We start from the raw sequence: 23,437 nt of genomic DNA on the forward strand, positions 1-23,437 counted from the left end.
GTCAATTAAGCGATTGTCACAATCGAATTTACAATATCTGTTTGAAACGGATACTCGATAATCGATACTAAAAATCGATGTAGCAAAGGACTAATTTTGTCAAAGAATAAAAGTTGACCAAAAAAGTCTTTTTACATGAAGTTATTCGAAAAAATAGTAATTTTATCTAACATTTCTCGATGATCTCTCAAATCTAATGTGTCTGTCAATATAAATTTGAGGGGGAGGGAGAGGGGGGATGATTAATGATCACGATAATCAGTTCCTGATGGAAGAAAATAAATTGTTTTTCACTTGTTTTTCCTGGAATTATAGATATCATTAGATATTTTCTTCCGCAATAATATTTGCGTATGCAATTCAGAACAGAAAGACCTATAGAAAAAAGATGTATTTGTATGTACATTTTCATAATAGATCATTTCTATAATCTGATATACACACTTGTGCACCTTGCAAGAATCACGTGCGACAACATGTTGGTTGGCCAACCAGAAGGAAATAAAATCACTCGATTGACCGAGTTAGAAATAGTTTGTATTGTTACTCCAACTCCAATTCAGAGTTTCAATTGATAGTGATCTCTCATAAGACAGACTTCTCAAAGAAATTCTATAGTTTTTAGTCATTTTCGGCGAAAAGAATTATCTTCAGAAATACATATAAGTGTGGATCGAACAACGATCAGGGTGAGCGATCGATTCAATCAATTTATTTTAATCTTATCGTGGAACTTTCGAGATTTACTTAGATAATTTGATACTGAAAATGTGGATGACAAACTTCAAATATGCGCTATTTCTATGGATAGTATGTTTGTACATAGAGTTTTAAATAAATAGTCTGATTTCAAATTGGCGAAGTAAAACAGCGTTTATAGCATCGATTTGGATTATGATCAGGATTATATTATAAGAGAGTAGATGGAAACTTACATAGTCTCCCATAAGACGGCATCAATCTTTTCTTTCCAATTTTTCAGTTGATGAAGCTGTTCTACAAGCAGAGATTGGCAAATTTATTGAGTTTTTTCAATAATTTATTATTCAAAATATCGAATAATTGAAATGATATAAAGAGCGAATCAATTAATAATAGCTACAATGTAAATATTATTCCAACATTTTAAATTAAGTTATTATTTAAAATAATTTTATTTGAAATTTTAATATCTATTTATCTACTTATAAAAATATTCAGACTAACATATGCTTGAATTCAATGACCTATATCTATGTTATTTATAGAAGAAATAAATTTAAACTTGTTCCTTTCGATAGAGTATTTATTTATATTTTATAAGAGATATATTTTATATTATATAGAGTATTTATACATTATAAATATGAATGACTTATTTAATTGATATAATAAAATAAAATATTAAAATTTAATAATAAAATGAAATAATAAATATTTTTCATCGCAAAAATATTCGGATACTTTAGAAATTTATGATAAAAGTATTAAAATAGCAATTTTTTTATAAAAATTGAGTATTAGTTCTATAACACATTTTGATTTGTTTAAGATATTAAAAATTATTTTTGTTATTTATTTTATAATTTATTTTTATTTTAAACGAATTTTTTTTTAGTATTGTTGTTTTGTATGATAATCCAATTATTTACATGAAAATACAATTGCATAATATTTATTAATTTAATTTAATTAATTTCTCTATCTTTTTAAAGTAGCTTATCAATATAAGAAATCGTTTCATAATAAAATATTTTCCCATTTAAATAATTAATTTAAAAAAAAATGTATTTTTAATAAAAGAATGTGCGAAATTTTTATAATTGTAATTAATAAATAGTATAATATTTTATTTATTCTATAAAATCAAAATATCCTTTTTAACGAAACTAAATAAAAATAATTTTTTTTTAAAAAAAGTTTCATTTCATTCGTATTAAATCAAAATATCATGAATCTTTTCACATATGAATTTACTATGTGAAAATTATAAAAAATTTCGAAATATAAAATATATAATAATTCACTTTCGAAGAGTTTCGAGATTTCGAAAGATTTATCTCTAAAATAAATAATCTCTAAAATATATTTAACTTATTCGGTATTTCCGTAACCCTAGATATCTAATGTTTAATGATAGTCATACATATAGTTGGAATAATTATGTTACTAAATGTATTATGATTTCAAAGTTTAATCTTAATTATAACTTTAAATCTAAAATGTTGCCATCTTTTTTTTTTTTCTATTCAGATTAGGCATGATGTAAGATATTTCATCGATGTAGTTTTGAATTCATAAATGGAACGTACAATGTTGTATTTCCATATTCGTAGTGAACACTGGTCCAAATTCATCAGATACAATCACAATAACGTTGCGAATAATATTGGTAAGTCATTATCATTATAGAAATGATATTTTTTGATAATTAATTCGATAAACAGAGAATAAATGATTTTGAAAAATTGATTTTTTGTTAGAGAAAAGACAAAGATTTTTTCGTTATATATATGTCTGAATTAAAAATTTATCAAAAAAAAAAAAAAAAGAATGGGAAAGATTTCTGCGAAATTAGACGATTAAATGATAATTATCAGATATTGATAATTTTTTTTATAATTATTCAGATAATAATAAATAATTTTTAAATTTTGAAAAAAATTTTTTTTTATTTTTAAATCTCTTTTATTCATATATCTTTATTCAAGTCTTACTTATAATTTATATTTATTCCACACATCTATTCGGATAGTTATCCAATAAATGTATTTTACGTGGTTTATTTTTTTTTTATATTGGTATCATGCATTTCTCATTAATGGATTTTTCTTTTTCTATGCCTTTCATTATTTTTAATGCTTCTTTTATTAATAAAGCATCTCAGATTTTCTTTATGTCCTCGTTTCTCATATTCCATGGTATGCTTGAATATAATTTTGAGTTTCTGAGTTATTTTGGCTTTCTTTAAGTTTTTTTGGTAGCTGTACTTCAAAGGATTATTCTATATATCTGTAATGGCTTAATTTTTATTTTTAGTTTTGTTTTCCATTTAAGTAACCAATATAACAATTTTGTAGCTATTGCTTTTTTTTTATGTGTTTCATATGAGAACTCCATGTTAGTTTTTTGTCCAATATGATTCCTAAGTATTTTATCTTATTATTTGGGCTATAATTATTTGGTTTGATTCAAATTGTTGATTCAATTTTTATTCTTGTTTATACTTTTTTGTGATAATTGTCAATTGTCATTTTTTTTTGTATCATTCATAAATATAATAAATCTAGTTTATCCGATCTTCTGTTTTGTATTATTTTATGCTTAAGATTATTGTCTTTTATTTTTAAAAAAATCTATTAATTTATTCTGTAAGTGTTATGAATCCATTTTGAAATCGCCAACAATTTGTATTTTAAGAACAAAAAGCCGAAACTGATTTATGAAGCAATTAAGATAACTTAAAATTCATCTTTCAATAGCTTGAGTATTTTCAATAGTTTAGATTTTTAATAGTAATTTATTATTCTCACATTGTTCTAAACTTTTAATAACAAAAACTATAGCAATGATCATTTCGTAAATCATATTTATTCGACCGATCGACCACCAGAGAAAGAATCTTAACTTTATTATCTTACAACACTCACCCTTGGAAACCTTCCTCCAATGCGATTATTGGTTGTTTTTCATTCTTCTTAGTTACATCTCTTATTATATTTTCATTAAAAATTAATATTGGAGAAAGAATTAAGATCCATGTTTCAAAATCAGATGAGATCGACACCACAATTGCAATTAATCGCTATAAAAGTCAATCAGATTACATTCAGTTTAGATTAATAATAATACATTTAAATAAATATCAATTAGAAACATGGAATTCATTTAATCGGAAAAATAATTAATTTTAAATAAATTTTAAATAATTGATTAATCAATATTAACTCATTAAAGATTCATTATACAAACACTTGTATAATTTTGCAAGCATAGCAAGTATTCAATCGAGGCAATTTTTCTTGTACAATATTCAAAGTTATACTTTATTGGATTTATTGTATATGTTTTATTGTAGTTTTCTCTTGAGATTTTCTATTAAATCATAATACGGTATTTTATCATCGTTAAAATATTTTTTCAATATTTAAGAAGATGTAATTGCAACTTTCCTTCTTCTCGTACGTTTTCAATAATTTATGGATTTGCTTTATTATATTATGTTTTTATGTTTATATTATGTAATTTGAAATCAAACTAATGGGATGGAATAATTTTGTATCTTATTATAAGTTTTGTTTTGTATAATTTTTTCTGAAATTCTGTGGAATATTACAAGTAATGACATTGCTTTGTATAAATTGGTATTTTTCTATTATAATGGAAAATATTGCAATTTCATAATTATATTAAATAATATTTTTATATACTTGATTGTATTTTGTAGTAAATTTTTTCTAATTTTTCCAATAATTAGATTATGTTCTGAAGCTTTTTTTAATATTTTTAATTAATATCTTAATTTTTAATTTGTATTAAATTCTTTTACATTCTTTTACATCATATAAAAGAATAAGAAATGATAAATAAAGAATATATAATACTTTTACAAGTTTAATTTTGTTCTTTTTTTTTTAAGTAAATAATATATATTATAGAAGTTGATAAAAAGGGAAATGTACAATTTTCAGAATAAGATAAATTAATAAGATAAATTAAATATGAAAATACCATAACATATTAATTTAAAATATATTTGTGTTCAAAAAAATTTCAATATTTCATTCATACATATCAATTCATTTCGTAGAAATTTGCATTTCAATTCATATTTATTATTCACAATGAATTAAATGAATTGCTATGTTTAATATGTTTTATAAATCATTAATAATTCATCAAATTATATATAAATATCTATAGTATAATTTGGATGTTAAATTGATTTACATGATGATTATTATTTATTGTTTTGTAATTATGCTAATGTATTATATATTATATATTTATATTTGTATGTTAAACATGTTAAATCAAATAAAGCTTTAATAACTCTATGATAAATTACGATGAACATTTCCGTTACATGTTATATCATATCTGTAATTTAAATGTCTTATTTTCTCATATGATATAATATGAAAATTGTATGTTGCTATCAGAATAATTTTATTAAATTTAGTTTCATAATTTAGCTTTGAATCATATATATTCTTATTATTAACCATTATGTTTACAAATAAATCGCACGACAAAAATTGCTAAAAAGAACATTGTTATACATATATTAAAATAAAACGATAAAAAACAAAGATTCAAACAATTGACGTAATGTAGACTCAAAATATCAATTATTATGTAACAGAATATCTATTTCAGAATTTGCTTCTACTTTATTGAATTTTTAAAATAAGTTTCTCATTTATATATCATAAAAAAGTTGCTTAAATTTTTAAATTTTTTCGTTATACATTCAATAATTTTGAATCATTCTGATGATTGGTATGATAAGGAAACTTTGTTCACATTACATAACATAATTCATTTATAATATTCATGAAAAATTGTAATATATTTGAAAAAAGAATTACAATCTGAAAACATCTATATAAAAATTTAATTAATCTAATATATCTATCGTAAATCTAAAACTTTTACTTCTATACAGATTTCTCTAAAAGATGGTGCTAGATAATTTAATTCTTTTATCACTGTGCTGTTCAGTTTGTTTGGCAATTTATGATTATGCAAGGAACATGCTTGATTTTTCTTATAATTGCGTTTAATTTAATTTAATTTAATTAATGTGATTTGAAGTTAAAAACACATTATTAATTTTACGAAACTTTAAATATGTTGATTTTTTCTTAAATGATATCGTTTATTTGATAGTAGATTTAAATATTTTTATGAATTGCTTCTTATGAGAAGATTTGACTAACAATGTTCAATTGATGGTTATTAATGAGACTCTTAATCTATTTTGTAACAAAATAATATTATTAATCACAATCACAATGAATAAAAATTACGTTATAAAGTTTTGAAAATCTTGAGTATATTTTGAAAATTTGATATCTTAGAATTTTTATGAATTAAATTTATATTGAAATTTCCAAAATATTTTTAATAGAATTGGAAAACAGCATATATTTTCAATAATATATTTTTAGTCAATTATAATCTCCAAATTTTTACTATCCTGAGTATGTAACTTATATTATATCCTTAACCAATTTTTCTATAAACTATCCTACACAATATTAAATAACTTTAAATATAAAATTTTCTTTTTGCATTTTTCTTTTTCTGTTAAATTAAAATTTTAAAAACTAAAACTCAATTAGTCATAAACTGTACATTAAATTTTACAAGAATGAAAATTTTTGTTTTAAATTATTCAAAATAGCAAACAATATCCAAACTTGTATGGTATATTAATAACATTATATATGACATTCCAAAAAGATTTTATTCATCAAGAAAAATCAATGATAGAAAAAGAGAAGCATAAATGTCAAAAAATTAATAATTAAAGTTAAGAACAATATTATTTCAATAAGTTATTTCAATAATTTACTATTCGAAATAACATCGAATAATCACAAATAACTGTAATGCAACATAAATGTTATTTAAGCATTTTGATAAATAATTATTTAAAATAATTTTATTTGAAATTTTTAATCAATGACTTTTTCAACCGATTAATACTTAACTTTGACAGAAAATATTAATCCAAAAATTATCGAGTATCAATCATCGAAATATAAATAGAATATCGTTTTGATTAAAATTAATTTAATAAATTGTTATCAAGAAATAATTTTAATATCTTAAATTGTTCAAAATATTATAAAATCAAGAAAATATCAAATACTTAAATTTCATAAAAAATTGCTATTTTAAAATATTGTTCAGAAACTGGACAAATTGTGTCTAAATATGGACAGGTGGGTTAGAATAATGCCGTTTTTTTAGAGAAAATTTTGGTAATCATTTATTTTGCATATTTAGAAACATTTTGGTATGGCTGGAATGACAATACGATCTTAAGATCTGAGACGATTTTCAGCCATGCTAGTCTCAAAGGCACTCAACTTCATCCTACCTGAAAAAAATTACTGCAAACACACGCGAAACAGTTTCCTGGGAAATATAACGAACTTGTGAGTGACATAACCCCTCATTTCAGAGAGTTTTCTTTGGACTGGGAATGTCGCTTAATCAGGGGATTGGTCTGCAGTTATTGGACAATTGTGTCCCACTGACGACCCGTAATCTCACAAGATGAACATGGAGGGAGCTTCAGAGGATACCGGGCTTGGAGAGAATCTTTAAAAACCAACAACAATTTCGAGAAAGGCTATCAAAACAACAGAATTATCAAAGCACAAGAATCAACAAACTGATATAATTACCAAGAACTACAAACACATTAGAAATAACAAGAACTCATTTTCAGAACTCTCTAGAATCCCAGTGATAATATAGACTTTGTCTTTGATCGTCTTGCTAATCCGAACTTGTAACTTCGAACTTTAATGATAATATGGGCCATCATTGGCATATGAATTTAGCCTTTGAATCGAACTTATCAACAGAGAATTTCATAATAATTATTTTTATTAGCTCCAGGAACGGATCGGAGCTAACATTTTGATCCTTCGAGTCGGATTCGGACATTAATCGAGACTTTATAACGTGTGAAGTGTAAAATTTGTGCCGTAAAAATCTGTCGTGCAACATAGTATGAAGTACGATATAACGATGTGTTTAGAAATAGCGTTTTCGTGTCTTATTTTACCAAACATAATTATACCAAAAACATTATTCCAATTAAACGAAAAATCAATGTTGTGTGAACTAAAATTCGCAGATCCGCATTTCAACAAATCCGATAGAATAGATATGATAATCAGCGCAAAGCAATTCTAGGATCTCCAATGCAGGCATTAGTAAGCACTCATTTGATCGTAATAATCCTATTTTACAAAAAACTCAATTGGAATGGATTGTCACAGGCAGACTCAGTGTTCCACCGTACAAGATTCACAATCATTTTGCAACTCATTACTGGTGACAAATGAACAACTTCATAAGCAGATCGAACAATTTTGGGATGTAAAAAATAATATATCTAAATTCATTTGTAAATGATCCAGCAAGAACACTTTATAAAGAACACTATTCGTGACAGTAATGGATACTTCGTGAAACTGAACAAAAATTCATTTGAAGCGAGGACGCGATATTAACATATGAGGAATTATATACTGTCTTGGTACAAGTAGAGGTAATCCTTAATTCCCGCCTCTTATTAGTCTCTTATCATCTGCATCCTGATCTGCAAAATATGAACAATGAACAGATTGAATAGATTCCAGGTTATTCGAAGGAGCGTACAACAATTTTGGAGCGTTGATATGTGAATATCTACACCAACTACAACAAATGGCGTGCGACATCAGTTAACAAATTCGGATCCAGTATGATTATAAAAGACGATAATCTTCCATCACTACAATGACGACTAGAACTACATCCTGGAAAGAATAAAATCGCCAGAGTAGTCAAAACGGCTGAGGGGACAATTAAAAGATCAAGGTCTATATTTTACCTCTGGATGAAGATGCCGCCACCACTCCAGGATTCATAAACAAGAAACATCAAGAATTAATTCAAAGGCTCACAATATTAATATAATCAATGTAAACTATTTAGTTTTATGTGTTATAATTTACAATATATTGTATATTTGTATAATTGATTTCGCACACTTATTATCGGACTGTCAATTGTGGGATTGAATCCAATATGTTCAAGGCGAGTGGCATGTTCAGACACTGAACAGATGATATTTATGGACAGATGGCTTGGGATGCTGCTGCAAGGACAATATTGTTTTTGAGAGAAAATTTTGGTATTCGCTTTGCACGTTTAGAAACAATTTGGCATGGCTGGAGTGTCGATACGATCTTGGAGCTTGAGACATTTCCAGTCATGCCAATCTTAACGGCAATCAGCATCATCCTATCTAAAAGAAATTATTGCAAACACATGCGGAACAGCTTTTAAAACAACGGATTTGTAAGTGGCGTAGCCTCTGGGATTTATTCTAGGGAACTTTCTTTGGACTGTCTGGAGGTGTCACTCAATCAGCAACGTTATTAGACAATTGTGTGATCCCTGAAGACCCCGCAAGCTCATAAGATGAATATGGCTTCAAAGGATATCGGATTTAGGGAGAATCTTTAAAAACCAACAACAACTTTGAGAAAAGTAGAACTACTTCAAGAATTATTTCAAGAATTACTTCAAAGCACCAGAACTACCAAAACAACAGAACTATCAAAGCAAAAGAATCACCACAAATTTTCAAAATAGCTAAAACTACAAAAATATTAGAAACAACAAGAACTTTCAAAACTCTTTGATAGTATAAATCGTCATTGGCATATGGACTTTGCCTTTGCTAATTTAAATTTTACCTTTGTCTTGCTAATTCAAACTTATAACTTCTTGACTTTAATGAAGTAGTGTAGACCGTCATTGGTATATGAATTTTACATTTGATCGTCTGATGAATCGAACTTATCAACAGCGAATTTCATAATAATTATTTCTGTTACTGTATTCCATAGTTCCAGGAAAGAATTGGAGCTAACAGTTATTTTAATTTAGTTATTATTTTATTAATTTAGTTTAATTTAATTATTTTATAAATTTTTAATATGTCTGAATATTTTTGTGACGGAAAAAATAGTTTCAATTTCATTTAATTTTTAACATTATTTTATTATATCAGATTAATTAAATAACCATTCATATTTGTTATATATTATAGGAACGAAAAAAAACAAATTTCATTTTTTCTATAATTGAATTAATGTCTATCAACGAATTAGTGTCTAATTTTATTTATAAATCAATTTCTTATCAAAAAATAAATATGATTGTAAATATGTATCTTCTTTAAACATTTCTTTAAACATTATTCAAGATATAATTTAATATTTTTTCTATTACAATTTTCTACAATTTTTTACATATGAAATACAAATAAAACTTTAAATAAAAATAAGAATAACAAAAATTTTATGAGTTAGTTATTGTAAATTTTTAGAATTGAAAATACGAACAGTTTTACTATTTAAATATATTTATGTTTAAGTTTTATCCAAATAATTTTTACGAATATAGTAATTGACGTATCATAAGAAATTAATTTAAACTTATAATAAAAGTAAGCATTAATAGTAACAAGTCTGAAATTGATTTTAATTAATATATAAATAAATTATTTAAAAAAAAATAATGTATTAAATTTATTTCTAAATTATTCCAATATTTTATAGATATAATATTTTTTTCATTTAATAGAAAGCAAAATTTATCTTATTTCTTCTAAGTTTCATTTATTAGACATTTTTTACACTTTTTGACGAAGTTAACAAAGATATCACACTAAATTGAAATCATAAATCATAAATTTGATATATATATCAAAATTTCAGACATTATTTTGAATTCAAAAATGAGTTTTATGAATTAATAAGTTTAGAAGTTTTTTTTTTATATTAAGAAAATAACTCAGAAATAATCAGGACATATTAAAACGTATTATACTATATGATGATAATTTAAATACATATAAAAATTTTGTTCGTATAATTTTCGGTTGTAGGAAAAAAACATTGTAGATTGCACGTTATTTTTTCAGAATATTTAATTTAATAGATCATATTCTTATATTCAGTTATAGTGGTTCTTTATAATGTTGTTATAATATAATTGAATATAATTGAATTATTAATATTTAAATATCGTATTACCATTAATTTGACTTTATTATCTGGAAGTTTCTTTTTTTGCATATAATGATTTGACCTATTTCAAGTGATTAAGAAGTATTTTTTATAATTCATATAAAAATAGATGTAAAAATTAATTAGAAAAATAACTTACATCACCATTTTTGAAACAATATGATATAATAATTCATATCATAATTGATCATTATGATATGAATTATTATATCTATCTATTAATTCGTTAAAGAAAGAAAAAGAAGAGGCAACATGCTCAATTTACATTCATTATAAGATGCAAAATGTATGATAATTATTGTCATTTATAATTCATCATTAGAATTGAAAGTATGTAATAATTAAAAATCGTTATTGAAATGCAAAATATTATGAACAGATTGTAAATTGTCCAGCACTCACAAAGTGAACAGCACAAAAATTAGATTAACTCCATTTAATTTCCTCCAGAGAAGCTCAACTGCAGTAAGTAAAATTTTTTGCAAGAATATATGTGAAATATATGCAATAATTTTTATATAATTTTTAATTTTTATAAATTAAATTTTTATATAAATGTTTTTAGATTATAATTTTTTATTTAAATATATTATTTTTTGTTAAATATGTTATTAATTACGTTATATAAAAGTATATGGAAACAAAACTTTTTATTATTCCAATTTATTAGAATGATTCAATTATTGAATACGTAGTGACAAAATTTTAATTTTGAACAATTCTTTTTTATAATGTACATAAGATATACATATATACATAAGAATTTTTTCGTTCAGAACTTTATTTTAAGGATTCTATAATTCTGCGTAGATTCTGAAATAAAATCTAATAAGAATAAGAATAAAGAAATATAATTAATATTTAGAGTTATGTCAATGCATTCGAATTTTATCGTTTTATTTATATATACTTTTTTAGTGACTTTTATTATGTAATTCATTTGCAAAAATAAGATTCAATCAATAAAAATACGCAATTCAAAATAGTAAGTAATTTCATCAAATCGACAATTTATTATCTCTATGTTATAATTAGAATATTCTATATATATTTACATACTTTATCTATAAATAATTATAAATAATAATTATGTTTAAAGTAATCGAAAACGTCTAATAATATCATTCGATTCAATTCTCTAAAAAAAATCTTTTTATATATAAAGAAATTAATTAATTATAGAATTTATTGCATAAAAAAATATAAATATCATTAATATATATAATATATATAAATCTTCATATTTTATTATTTTTCAAAATGATCAGTACATTGTAAATTTAATTGATATCTAAACAAAACAAAAATATATTTGTAGACATAAATACTCATAGTTTTATAACATTAAAGAATAAAATTAAAAAAAATGATCATAAGTTTCGAGAAAAAAAATAATTGAATTCATACTATCCAGTAATGAAATAATCCTCACTTCAAGATATAATAAATAAGAAACTTACGTAAGAAATACTTAATACTTAATAAATATAGTTATAAACTTATAATTATATTTTAAATCTATAAGGCATGTTATATAATATCAATATAACTTGATTTATCAAATGTCAAATCGTTAAATGTGAATTGAGAAATTGATTGCTAATTGAATTATGACAAATGCGAATGATAAATTATTTTTAGAGGAATATAAAATAATATAATATAAGTTAAAATAGAAAAAGCCAATGTATAGATGTGACGATTGTTTACTTTGAATATACTTCAAATAAAAACGATTATGTGTTAAATATTAAATTAGCATAAAATTTAAAAATTCAAAAGGATCGCTAATATTTAGAAGTTTTCACGAAAATATCTGTTTTGCATGGAGGCATCCTATAAATATTGAGGCTAAAAATTTACAACTATTCCATCATCAATTATTCTACTCGATATTCGTTAATCATCATTATTACAATAAAGATAGTTGTTAATAACATTTGAATAGGCAGTATTCAATATATTAGTATATTCAATGTGCAGTGAAAATTTTTCATTAATATATCGAAATTAAAATTTTACAAACTTTTCTCCTTTCCTTTCTTCCTTTTCAATTATCGTACTAATTTTCAAGCTATATAGAACTTTATTTAAAATAAAATACATTATATATAAAAAAAAAAAATAATGATTTCGAATGTTATATTAAGTTATAAAGATCTTTCAATTCTATTTAATTGTAATAAAATATATATTTTTCTTAATGTAAATTTTTTCTATGATTTCGTATAATTATGTATAAATTTTTTATAAAATATATGCAACATTATATATACATATGCATATATGCAAAACATATGCAACATGTTTCTAATTTCTTCTGACGATCTAATATAAAAATTCAAATGAAATATATTAATCTACATATATGCTAATTCTAATATGCTGATTATTTTTTTATTTAAATGGATTTTTAATGAGCTATATAATATAATATATAAGAAGTAAAAATTATTATTATGATGGAAAGAAATAGCTATTTATTATTTGTAATTAATTAATTGATGAAAATATTTTTTTTAACAGAATTTGCTATATAAATAAGAAAAAATTTTTGAAATATAAGAATTCATTTTTGAAAAGTTTCAAAAAATCTGCTTTTAAAATAAATATATATTTGTTTTAACTTATTCTATATTTTTTATAACTCTGATAATTATATTGGTTTAACGATAATCGTATATATTTGCAGCAATTATATTTTTTATTGTATGTATTAATTCAAAGTTTAACCTTATCTTGACTTTAACAAATAATAACACATAAATATTACATGACATAATTTCCGATGTCATGATCTTTTAGAATTTTTCATATTTTTTTTTTATCTTTTTTTTTATCTTAGATCAGAGAGAGGGATTTTATTGATGTAGTTTTATAAATAGATATAGTTTTATAGAATATACGTTGCTATATTTCTGTGGTAACTATTTGTGGTAACTACTAGTCATCAAGTTGGATCACATCAACGGACAATAAATTGTAAGTAAATTGTTATTCACGTATTGAGAAATGATATTTTTTAATATTTAATTTAACAAACAGAGAATTAATGATTTTTAAAAATTGGTTTTTTCGTTAGACAATAGCGAAAAATTTTTTTTTTTTGATAATTATTCAATATTGTTAACATTTTATAATTAATAAGATAAAAATAATTAGTTAAATAAATATTATTAATAAATTTAGTTAAATAAATGGAAAGGAAAAATTTTGAAAAAAATTTTTTTTATTTATTTATCTTTATTTAAGTTTTATTGTTATTAAATGTTTCATATGATTTATATTTTAATTTTTTCCATACATTCATTCGAATAATTTAGATTTTTCGTGATTTTTTTTTTGGTATTGGCATCGTGCAGCATCTTTCAGTAGTGGATTTTTGTGCAATCCTTTTCCAGTGTCTTTCGTCATTGATTTTTAACATTTCTTTTACTAAAATATCTGAGATTTTCTCTATTTTGTTGTTTCTCACATACCATTATGCATTAAGTATCATTTTGTAGTAGTAATTTTGATTGAGCTATTTTCTTAAATTAGCTATACTTCATTTATTCTATATATCTTATATATAATAGTTTAATCATTGTTATATATATTGACATTTTATTTTTTATTTTTAGCTTCGATTTTCTTTTAATTAACCATTATTGTAATAATTATAGTAATTTTATAACTGTGGCTATTTCTTTATTTAATTAAATTTCTTTTTTTTTTATACGAAGGCTCTCTATGTTTTTTATCTAATATGATTCTTAAATATTTCTCGAGTATGTATATATTTAATTCATATAGGATATTCATAAAAATGTGGGACATTTTCATGGATTCTAAATATCAAAACGATAAAAAAAAGTTTATATATATGTTATATATGTGTCGATAAGTCTTATCGAGTTATAAACATTTTAAATTTATATTAAATAAAGTGACACGGTGAAACAGCAAGAACATTCAATCAGAATTAGCATCGAAAAAATAACTAGTTAAAAGTTTTGAATAAAGTTATTTTAAATAATTATTCATTAAAATACTAATATTTATTCGTATTTATTATAGTTGCTGCTTTTCACATAACCTGTTTGACATTATTATTTAATTATTTGCGATTATTACGTTTTGAATAATAAATTATTAAAATAACTTACCGGAATAAGTTTCTTCATAACTTTATAACTTCAATTATTAAATTTTACCCATCACGAGTCTCATATAGATACGTGGCAATATTGTTTGTATTGCAATGTTGCTAACGGAGTTTCTCAATAAAAGTAAATACACCGATATTCTTTTATAAGTGAATATTTCTGAATTTTAATGTAATATACAATGTACATATGGAACTCATTATTTAACAAAAACTTACCTTGAATAAGTTTTTCCAGAATATTAATATTATATATCATTTTATTTAAATCCATAGGTAAATCATTGTACAAACATTTTATTTAAATCCAGATGAATCATTGTATGACATTCAATTTTTTATCGAAATTCATAGGAGCAAATTAAATATCTATATTTTAATCATATCATATTAATATCACGCTTTGTATCCAAAAGAACTATATTAAAAGAACTATATAAACATTCGATTTTTCTATTTCACATTATCACTATTAGGAATATTTTTATTCACATTTTATTCACATTAATTTTTTTGAATAAAATTATTTCAATAAATGATTATTATTTATTATTATATAAGTTATATGAAGATTGTTTAATTAAAATTTTATTTCAAACATGTATTCAAATATATATATATATATATTTATTCTTTTATTAAACTCTGAACTCATAGCATGACAATGTACTATTGAAATAGCATTGCCAATTATAAAAATAGCAGTGAACACTGATTGTGGTTGATTGATGATTGTCCATTTTATTCTACTCCATTTGTTTGCATATCAGAAATAAAAGAAAGTAGCGTAAAAAAGAAATTAGTGAATTTGTAATATTTATTCGAAGCTTAAACAAAGCAATTGTAATAAGTATACATTTTTTATGAATATGTGATATTAATGTAAAATATTTATTCATATTATTAATATGTGATATCGATTATTATTTTTCTCTTTATAAGAATAAATCATTCATCCTCTAAAGTTGTTCCATATTTTTATGAACACTCTGTATATATCTTTGTTCTTGTTAATTTAATGTAAAGCATATGTTTATGCTTTTTGGGTTGATTTTATATAATAAATCTAGTTTATTCGATAGTTTATGCGCCGAATTAGAATTATATCTAATATCATAAATTGGTATCATTTGCAAATATTAACATTGAGTTCTTTAATTCTTCAAGAGAATCTGATGTACATATATATATATATTGAAAGATATATCGATACATTTTTTTGCGGTACTTTTGTCTTATATTTTATGCTTGAAATTTTATTTCTTATTTTTACATAAAAAAAAAAATATTAATTATTTGAAGATCTATAATAAACTTACCAATTTTTTTAATTTTCTTAATTATTTTTTTAATTTTCTTTTGAGAGAAGAAAATATTTCTTCTTCTGATATAGATATATTTTATAAATATGTTATTAAATACTTTTTCGATATCTAAAAAGAGGTAATTTCTCTTGTATGTTTTTATAATTAAATGCATTTTATGAATTTATTTGCTATATTTATTTAAATTTGATTATTGTATGTATATTATTATATATTTATTATATTATATCTTTCGGTTTGATCGAAAGTACTAAATTAAAATTAATGCAATGCAATAATTTTGTATTCTATTATAGATATTTTATTATAGATATATCTATATATATCTATAATAAATCTATATCAATTCTATATATTTCACTGGGTATCTTTGTCAAAAATTTAATTTGTTTTTAAATTTTTGAATATTAGAAACAATTAAATTTGTACGTATTTGGATTTATATGAACTAGAAATTATCAGATTTGAACAATTGGATTAAATAATATTGTATTATACTTGATTTGATTTCTGGTATTACATTTTTTAGAATTTTTCCAATTGTTAGATATCTTGAAATCTTTTTTATGTTGAGATTTTTAATCTACTTTGTTTTGATTATTATTATGGTTATTAAATTCTTTTAGAATTCTTGCAGCATTGGTATTGTATGCTTGTTGCAGATGTATATTATAAATTTGGAGATATTCTTTTATTGTTTCTACTTGCATTTCTGTCCATTGTTCTATTCTAGTTAGTTTCTTATTTTCAATCACTTTTTATATAAAACTGTTATATTTAATCCCAAGTAATTTTTTGTATTAAAATCTACTTCTATATTTATATATTTATTTCGTTTCGATAGTGTTTTATTTATTTTGTTTTTCGATTGTATATATTTCTTCTATGAATTGTAGCATAATCTCATTAGAATTTGTTGTCTTTTTAAATATATTTTAATACTAATGAAATGACTAATAATATTTCTGTATGTATATTTCTTTTATTCATGGAATATTTCGGATTAAGATTACTGTTCTTCTTTTCCTGATTTATTTAGTGTTGTATATACGTATATGTCTAATGAATGTAACTTAAAATAAGTAAATAATATTTCGTGTTTCATAGTATACATCTCTCTTATATTTATTAAGAAATTGTTGCAGTTTAATATTCTTTCTCATATAAATCTTTGTTATAGTTCTATATATTATTTTTAGCAGTTGCATTGCATTATTTTTGATTTGATGAAATATGTGTTATGATCTTATTCATGAACATTGTCATTTGTTGCATGTTTGTTATTCTATTAAGTTTGTTAATTTTTCACTCATTTTTAAAGCAAAATTATGCTATCACTATTTAAAGATACACTTTTTTTCTTTTTTATTTTACATTTTTCTTTTGTTATTGCCGCGTATATAATGTGTAATCTGTTATCTATTAAATTTGAAAAAGGAGAAATAATTATGTTATTTCGTGTCCATTAACTGTATTGTTTCTTGTTGACGATTGATTCCATCACACATTTTTATGTGAAGTTGGCAGAAAAAGTTTTTTCTCAATTTGTGACTTGTTTAATATGCAATATCTGTTTGCTGTTTGTATTGTCGGAATTGCAAGCCACTTATTTTCATTATTTTTGTTTTGATGTTTATAGTTGTCTTTTTTTATCTACTTGATTGATTTATTTCCATTAGTTTTTCTTCTCTTTTTATGACAAAATTTTTTTCATTTTTAATTATTTTCATTTGTGAATTATTTGTTCGTTTTCAGCAGTTAATTAATAAAAATTCAGGCAGGTTTCACTCGTAATATAAAATAGCAGAATTTATGTATACATCGTTTGATAAACACGGTCGACAATTCGAATTAAAGAGAAATTAATTTATTAGACATGTATTTTTAATTAGATATATTCGAAGTGAATAATGAATTTTATTATTGAAAAATAAAGATAAAAGCCGATCGAGTATAATTATCTATAATTTTTCATAATTAATTACATGATAAAAAATTGATATTTATTACAAACATAAACAAAGAATTTTTAATTGGATATGTGTTGAGTTTATTAAAATCATTATAAGAATATAGAAGATTTATTTGCTGAAGACCACAAACGATGACTTGGATATTTAATTAATTTTATCTATAGAAAATAATCGTGTTTCTACATATATTCCGATTTTTGAAATTATGTTAGAATTAAGAAATTACAAATATCGATAAACTTATTTATATTTTATGTGTCATCCAAAAAATAAACATAAAATAATAAAATAATTAAATTATTATATTTTTTAAAAATGAATTGAATTTTCGTCTATAATATAAATAATATAATAAATTATTATTGTTTTATTACTTATTATTTTTTTAAATGTATAACAATTAATCAATTAATCAATTAATTAATTATAGAAATAAGTATACAGATTAATATGATTGATTAAATAATTATATTTCGAATAATTTTTTATTTTAAAATAGCTAGAGTTTATCGATACAAAGACAATATTCTTTTATTTTTCGAAATAATTTTATCTATTACTCTTTTAATATCAATATCTCTCATCAAGAAACAAAAATTTCAAGTTTTCTTTTTCCATCGTGCTGTAATTATATTCTTATTTCACGTCATTTAAACATTTAATAATTATTACAGAATGAATTAGAAGATTACAACAAGCAAAATTCTCTAGAATACCAAGAAGATTCATTTGTTCGTCTCGATTTTGATTCAGCTTTAGATTTCATTTGATTTCGTGAATAAAAATTTTGGAACACAAAATATTGGAATATTTTATATATTTTATATAATTTTTGGAATATTTCAATTTTCAACTTTTTCTGTATCAAAATCAACCTTAAAAAATTTGTAAATTTTCCATGATAAATGATTTTAATTAAAAATAAGATGTTATATATTATGAAATAGTTTATAAGATGCTAAGATAAGGAATTTCGTATTTTCGTATCTATTTCATAATAAAATAATATTATTAATCACAATTTAATAAAAATTAGAATACAAAATTTTGGAAATCTTGAGTTATTATATAACTATGAATTTTTGAAATATTGAAATTTCCAAATTATTTTTAATAGACAATTAAAGTATTTTGAAAGACAATTTTAATGTTTTTTCAATAATATATTTTTATATATATTTTTACAAATATTTTTCTACTTTTAATCAATTGTAATCTCCAAATTTTGTGCTATTCTATTTAATGAGTCTATAACTTATATTTTTATATTTTTAATCACGCTAATCTTTTAATCCTTCGATAATTTATCCATTATATTATTTTATTATGTGAAATTTTATTTCTACAATTTTCAGTACAAGCTTTCCTTCTATTACATTAAAATTATCAATTAGTGATAATGTATTAAATTTTACAAGAACGAACGAATTTCTATTTTAGATTGTTCACAACAGCGCCGTACGATCTGTACGATATATCGATGATGTCGAATAAAAAAATATTTCAACAAAATATCGATCAAGAAAAATGGACGACAGAAAAAGAGGATAAGCAGAAAGTATTAACCCAAGAATTATCAAATTCTAAACCGACATATAAATGGAATATCGTTTGGAAAAATGTGATCGTATTTATTTATTTTCATCTTGGTGGTATATATGGATTTTATCTTTGGGCTACTAACAGAACCAAGATATATACAATTTTGTGGTGTAAGTATAAATATTTTAATTTATTCTACGTTAATTATTGGATAAGTAAATCAAAATTTTTTAAATTTTGTGAATTGGAGATCTTGTTAAATTAAAAATAGTAAATAGATTAATAATAAAATTTTAAATAAAATAAAATTTCATAAATCAATTGACGTTTTTTAGCAATTTTCGTGGAATATTTTGCCATCTTAGGCATCACAGCTGGTGCCCATAGATTATGGTCACATAGAGCTTACAAAGCAAAATGGCCCTTACGTTTGGTGTTAATGCTCCTTCAAACAATCTGTTACCAGGTAAATTTTTATTTTCTTCCCTTTCTTTTTTTTACGATTTATTGAAAATTAATATTATTTCTATAGTTCTATAATTTTCTATAAATTCTATTATAGTATTTATAAAAGAAAATATTGAAATTCGAAAAATGTTAATAAAAATTAATATCATGAATTGTTCTTTTTTATTAATTTTATTTACCAAAATATTTATAGGAGAAAGTATTGAAATTCAAAAAAGTTTATTGACATTGAAACAATTTTAATGTTTTGCATTCAGATTTTGTATTATCGTGTATTTTCCTTTCAACGTGTTTTCAAAATTTCCCAAATAATATTGTATTATAAAAATTAAAATATTTTAAGCTTCGATCTTGATCCGCAGAATCATATTTATGAATGGGTGAGAGATCATAGAGCTCATCATAAATTCACTGACACTGATGCGGATCCGCATAACGCGCGTCGAGGATTCTTTTTCTCTCATGTAGGCTGGTTAATGGTCCGAAAGCATCCGGATATATCTAAAAGAGGTGGCACTATTGACCTGAGCGATTTGGAAAAAGATCCCATCGTCGTTTGGCAAAGAAGGTGAAACATAATTTTATTTTTTACTCAACATTTTAATTCTTTTCACTAACATTTGTAACAATTTAATTTAATATCAATAATATTTCATTGAATGAATAAAATTATAGAATTTTCCTTAAACTAATCTAATTGTAAGTTATTTATAAAGTTGATTAAAATTTTTCCGAAAGAAATTATATTGATTAAATCTGAAATAAAAATGTGTAAAAAAAAAAAAAATAATAATTCTAATGAAAATAAATAGTATAAAGTTTTATTTTATAACTTTATGAAATTTTATATAGAGAACATTTTTATATTTTTCTTTAAAATAATAAATAACAAACATTTTAAAATAATTTATTTTATAAATATATCATTCTATACATAATTATTATAGAACTTTAATAATTAAAATAATTATTAAAGTAAAATAAATAATAAATATAAATATAAATTTAGTTAGATAATTTTATGAATCAATATTTATTTTGACTAATTTTGATATTAATATAAAAATAAGTTGCATTAAATAATGAAAGAAGAGAAACAATTTATCAAATATTGAAAATTATGAGTTAATGAAAGTTATTATACCCGGACACGGGCAATATATTATTCTTTCTATCACTAAAGTAGCTGCAGAAAGAGAATATGCACTTTTTCACTGTTTAAACAGAAGTATATCACATGATTAGACTTCTACCAAAATTAATGTATTATGTCATGTGCCTTTACATGAATAATGGGAATAACATGACACATACTTTCCTCCTGTTGAAATTTGCAGAGTTCAAACGAGAAAATTGAACTATATTTCGTAACAGAAAGAAAAATATATTCTAGCAAATATACTATATTCTATTCCTTTTACGTATCAATAATCTGTTTACATCATTTTCTTTTTGATATTTTTCAGATTGTATATTGTGCTGATGCCCCTTTTGTGCTTTGCAATCCCTACATGGATACCCTATCATTTTTGGAATGAAAAATTCACATATTCCTGGTATAGCAATCTAGCAAGATACGTTTTTTCCTTGAACGTAACATGGCTGGTAAACTCTGTTGCTCATATCTGGGGCATGAAACCATACGATATGTAAGAAATTAATTTATTTGGATTTTTAACAATTATAATACTTGTTTTTAATTAAATTGACAATTATACGTATACTTAATTGTTTTTAATTCGCTTTAAAAATTTATTATATTATTTTTACAGTATATTTCACATCTGAAGTGAAATTAAAACTTTTCCATTGTAATTATTTCTTTTTAAAATTACAAATATTACATTTTATATAATATTGCGCTACTATGCGAACTATATATAAACAATCGCTAATATTTTATTATTATTTCTTATATCTAATATTTGATGACTATGAAAATAATTAGTTAATAATTAATTAATATTTTTCATAGATGTCAGAATGCAATGTTTTTATATTCCGAAATTTCTTTTATTAATATCACAGAAACTAATTAATTAACATAAAACTAAAATTTTAGATTCCTATTTTTCCACTCTTTCTTTCCCTTTTTATCAAATTTTATGTCAATCAGATGTATATGGTTTCCGAATGATTATCAGTTGAAGACAAATTTCTCGATTTTCATGTAAATTTACAGGAACATTTGTCCAGTAGAAAACAAATTTGTGTCAATGTTTGCACACGGTGAGGGATGGCATAATTATCACCATGTATTCCCGTGGGATTATAAAACTAGTGAATTTGGTAGCTATACTACCAATTTTACCACCGCGTTCATCGATTTCTGCGCTTTTTTGGGATTGGCATACGACATGAAGACTGCTCCCAATGAAATGATTAGAAAACGAGCGGCTAAAACTGGAGACGGATCGAGGTACCTGCTACTAATATCATATATTAACATATTTTAAATCATAATAACTAAAGACTAGTCAATAATTAAAAACTTAGTTAATAGTTAATTTAACTATAAATAGTGTTTATTATTAATTATTCCAATATAGCTTTTAAAATATGTATGAACGTAGAAATTTTTAAGACTCGAAGAAATATTTTCATTTGTTCAAAAGAAATCATGAAATAAAAAAATTTTAAAAGCAATTTTGGAAGCAATATAATTACTGGAACAAGGATTGAAAAAATAAGCATTTTATATATTTTAATAAAAAAAAAAAAAAAAAAAGAAATAGAAAACAATTCGTTTATCTGAATTAATCAAACGAATTGTTTCTTTTGTCAATGTTTGTAAAATAAATTTTACCACTAGTTATGGAATTTTTAAATTTAAAATTTCAATTTGTAGATATAGTAAAAATGAAGCTGTTCGTTACTACAATCTCGAAAATATGAAATGGGGTTGGGGCGATGTAGACATGAAGCCTGAGGAAATCCAGGAAGTCATCATATACAATAAGAGTGATTGAATTGATATTATTATATTATATTTATTGATATTATCAGATAGCATAAATGAATGATCGATCTTTTCGAATAATGAGAATAATCGTTAATTGAGAAGATCGATGATTTATTTTTTATAATGTTATTAAATTAATGTACTATGTATAATATATTATAAATACAATTATTATAATATAAATAATAAATTATAAATAATAATTATTATTA

At 22.5% G+C, this 23,437-nt stretch overlaps 1 protein-coding gene across 8 annotated transcripts; it reads left to right on the plus strand.

The window, feature by feature from the left end:
* Positions 1 to 436: 436 nt before the first annotated feature.
* LOC100869827 (acyl-CoA Delta-9 desaturase) lies at positions 437 to 23,437 on the plus strand. 8 transcript variants are annotated; one of them, XM_086903442.1, is made up of 10 exons: positions 504 to 689; positions 983 to 1,105; positions 2,233 to 2,371; positions 13,654 to 13,790; positions 19,694 to 19,965; positions 20,131 to 20,261; positions 20,626 to 20,831; positions 21,730 to 21,912; positions 22,446 to 22,682; positions 23,112 to 23,437. In XM_086903442.1, the coding sequence occupies exons 5-10, from the start codon at positions 19,734 to 19,736 to the stop codon at positions 23,230 to 23,232; spliced, it is 1,110 nt and encodes a 369-aa protein (XP_086759568.1). In that variant the 5' UTR covers positions 504 to 689; positions 983 to 1,105; positions 2,233 to 2,371; positions 13,654 to 13,790; positions 19,694 to 19,733; the 3' UTR covers positions 23,233 to 23,437. The 8 variants fall into 8 exon arrangements, with proteins under 8 accessions (XP_003694301.3, XP_086759568.1, XP_086759563.1 ...); XM_086903437.1 differs by lacking the exon at positions 13,654 to 13,790; XM_086903436.1 differs by lacking the exon at positions 2,233 to 2,371.

The sequence above is a fragment of the Apis florea genome, unplaced genomic scaffold (genome assembly GCF_048593485.1).
Source record: "Apis florea isolate Af1SG1 unplaced genomic scaffold, ASM4859348v1 contig_2291_pilon, whole genome shotgun sequence".
NCBI lineage: Eukaryota > Metazoa > Arthropoda > Insecta > Hymenoptera > Apidae > Apis > Apis florea.

Coding starts and splice junctions, on each gene's coding strand:
- LOC100869827 (XM_003694253.4), top strand. CDS start 19,734: ATGATGTCGAATAAAAAAATATTTCAACAAAATATCGATCAAGAAAAA. Junction 19,966..20,130: donor GATATATACAATTTTGTGGT/GTAAGTATAAAT, acceptor GACGTTTTTTAG/CAATTTTCGTGGAATATTTT. Junction 20,832..21,729: donor ATCGTCGTTTGGCAAAGAAG/GTGAAACATAAT, acceptor GATATTTTTCAG/ATTGTATATTGTGCTGATGC.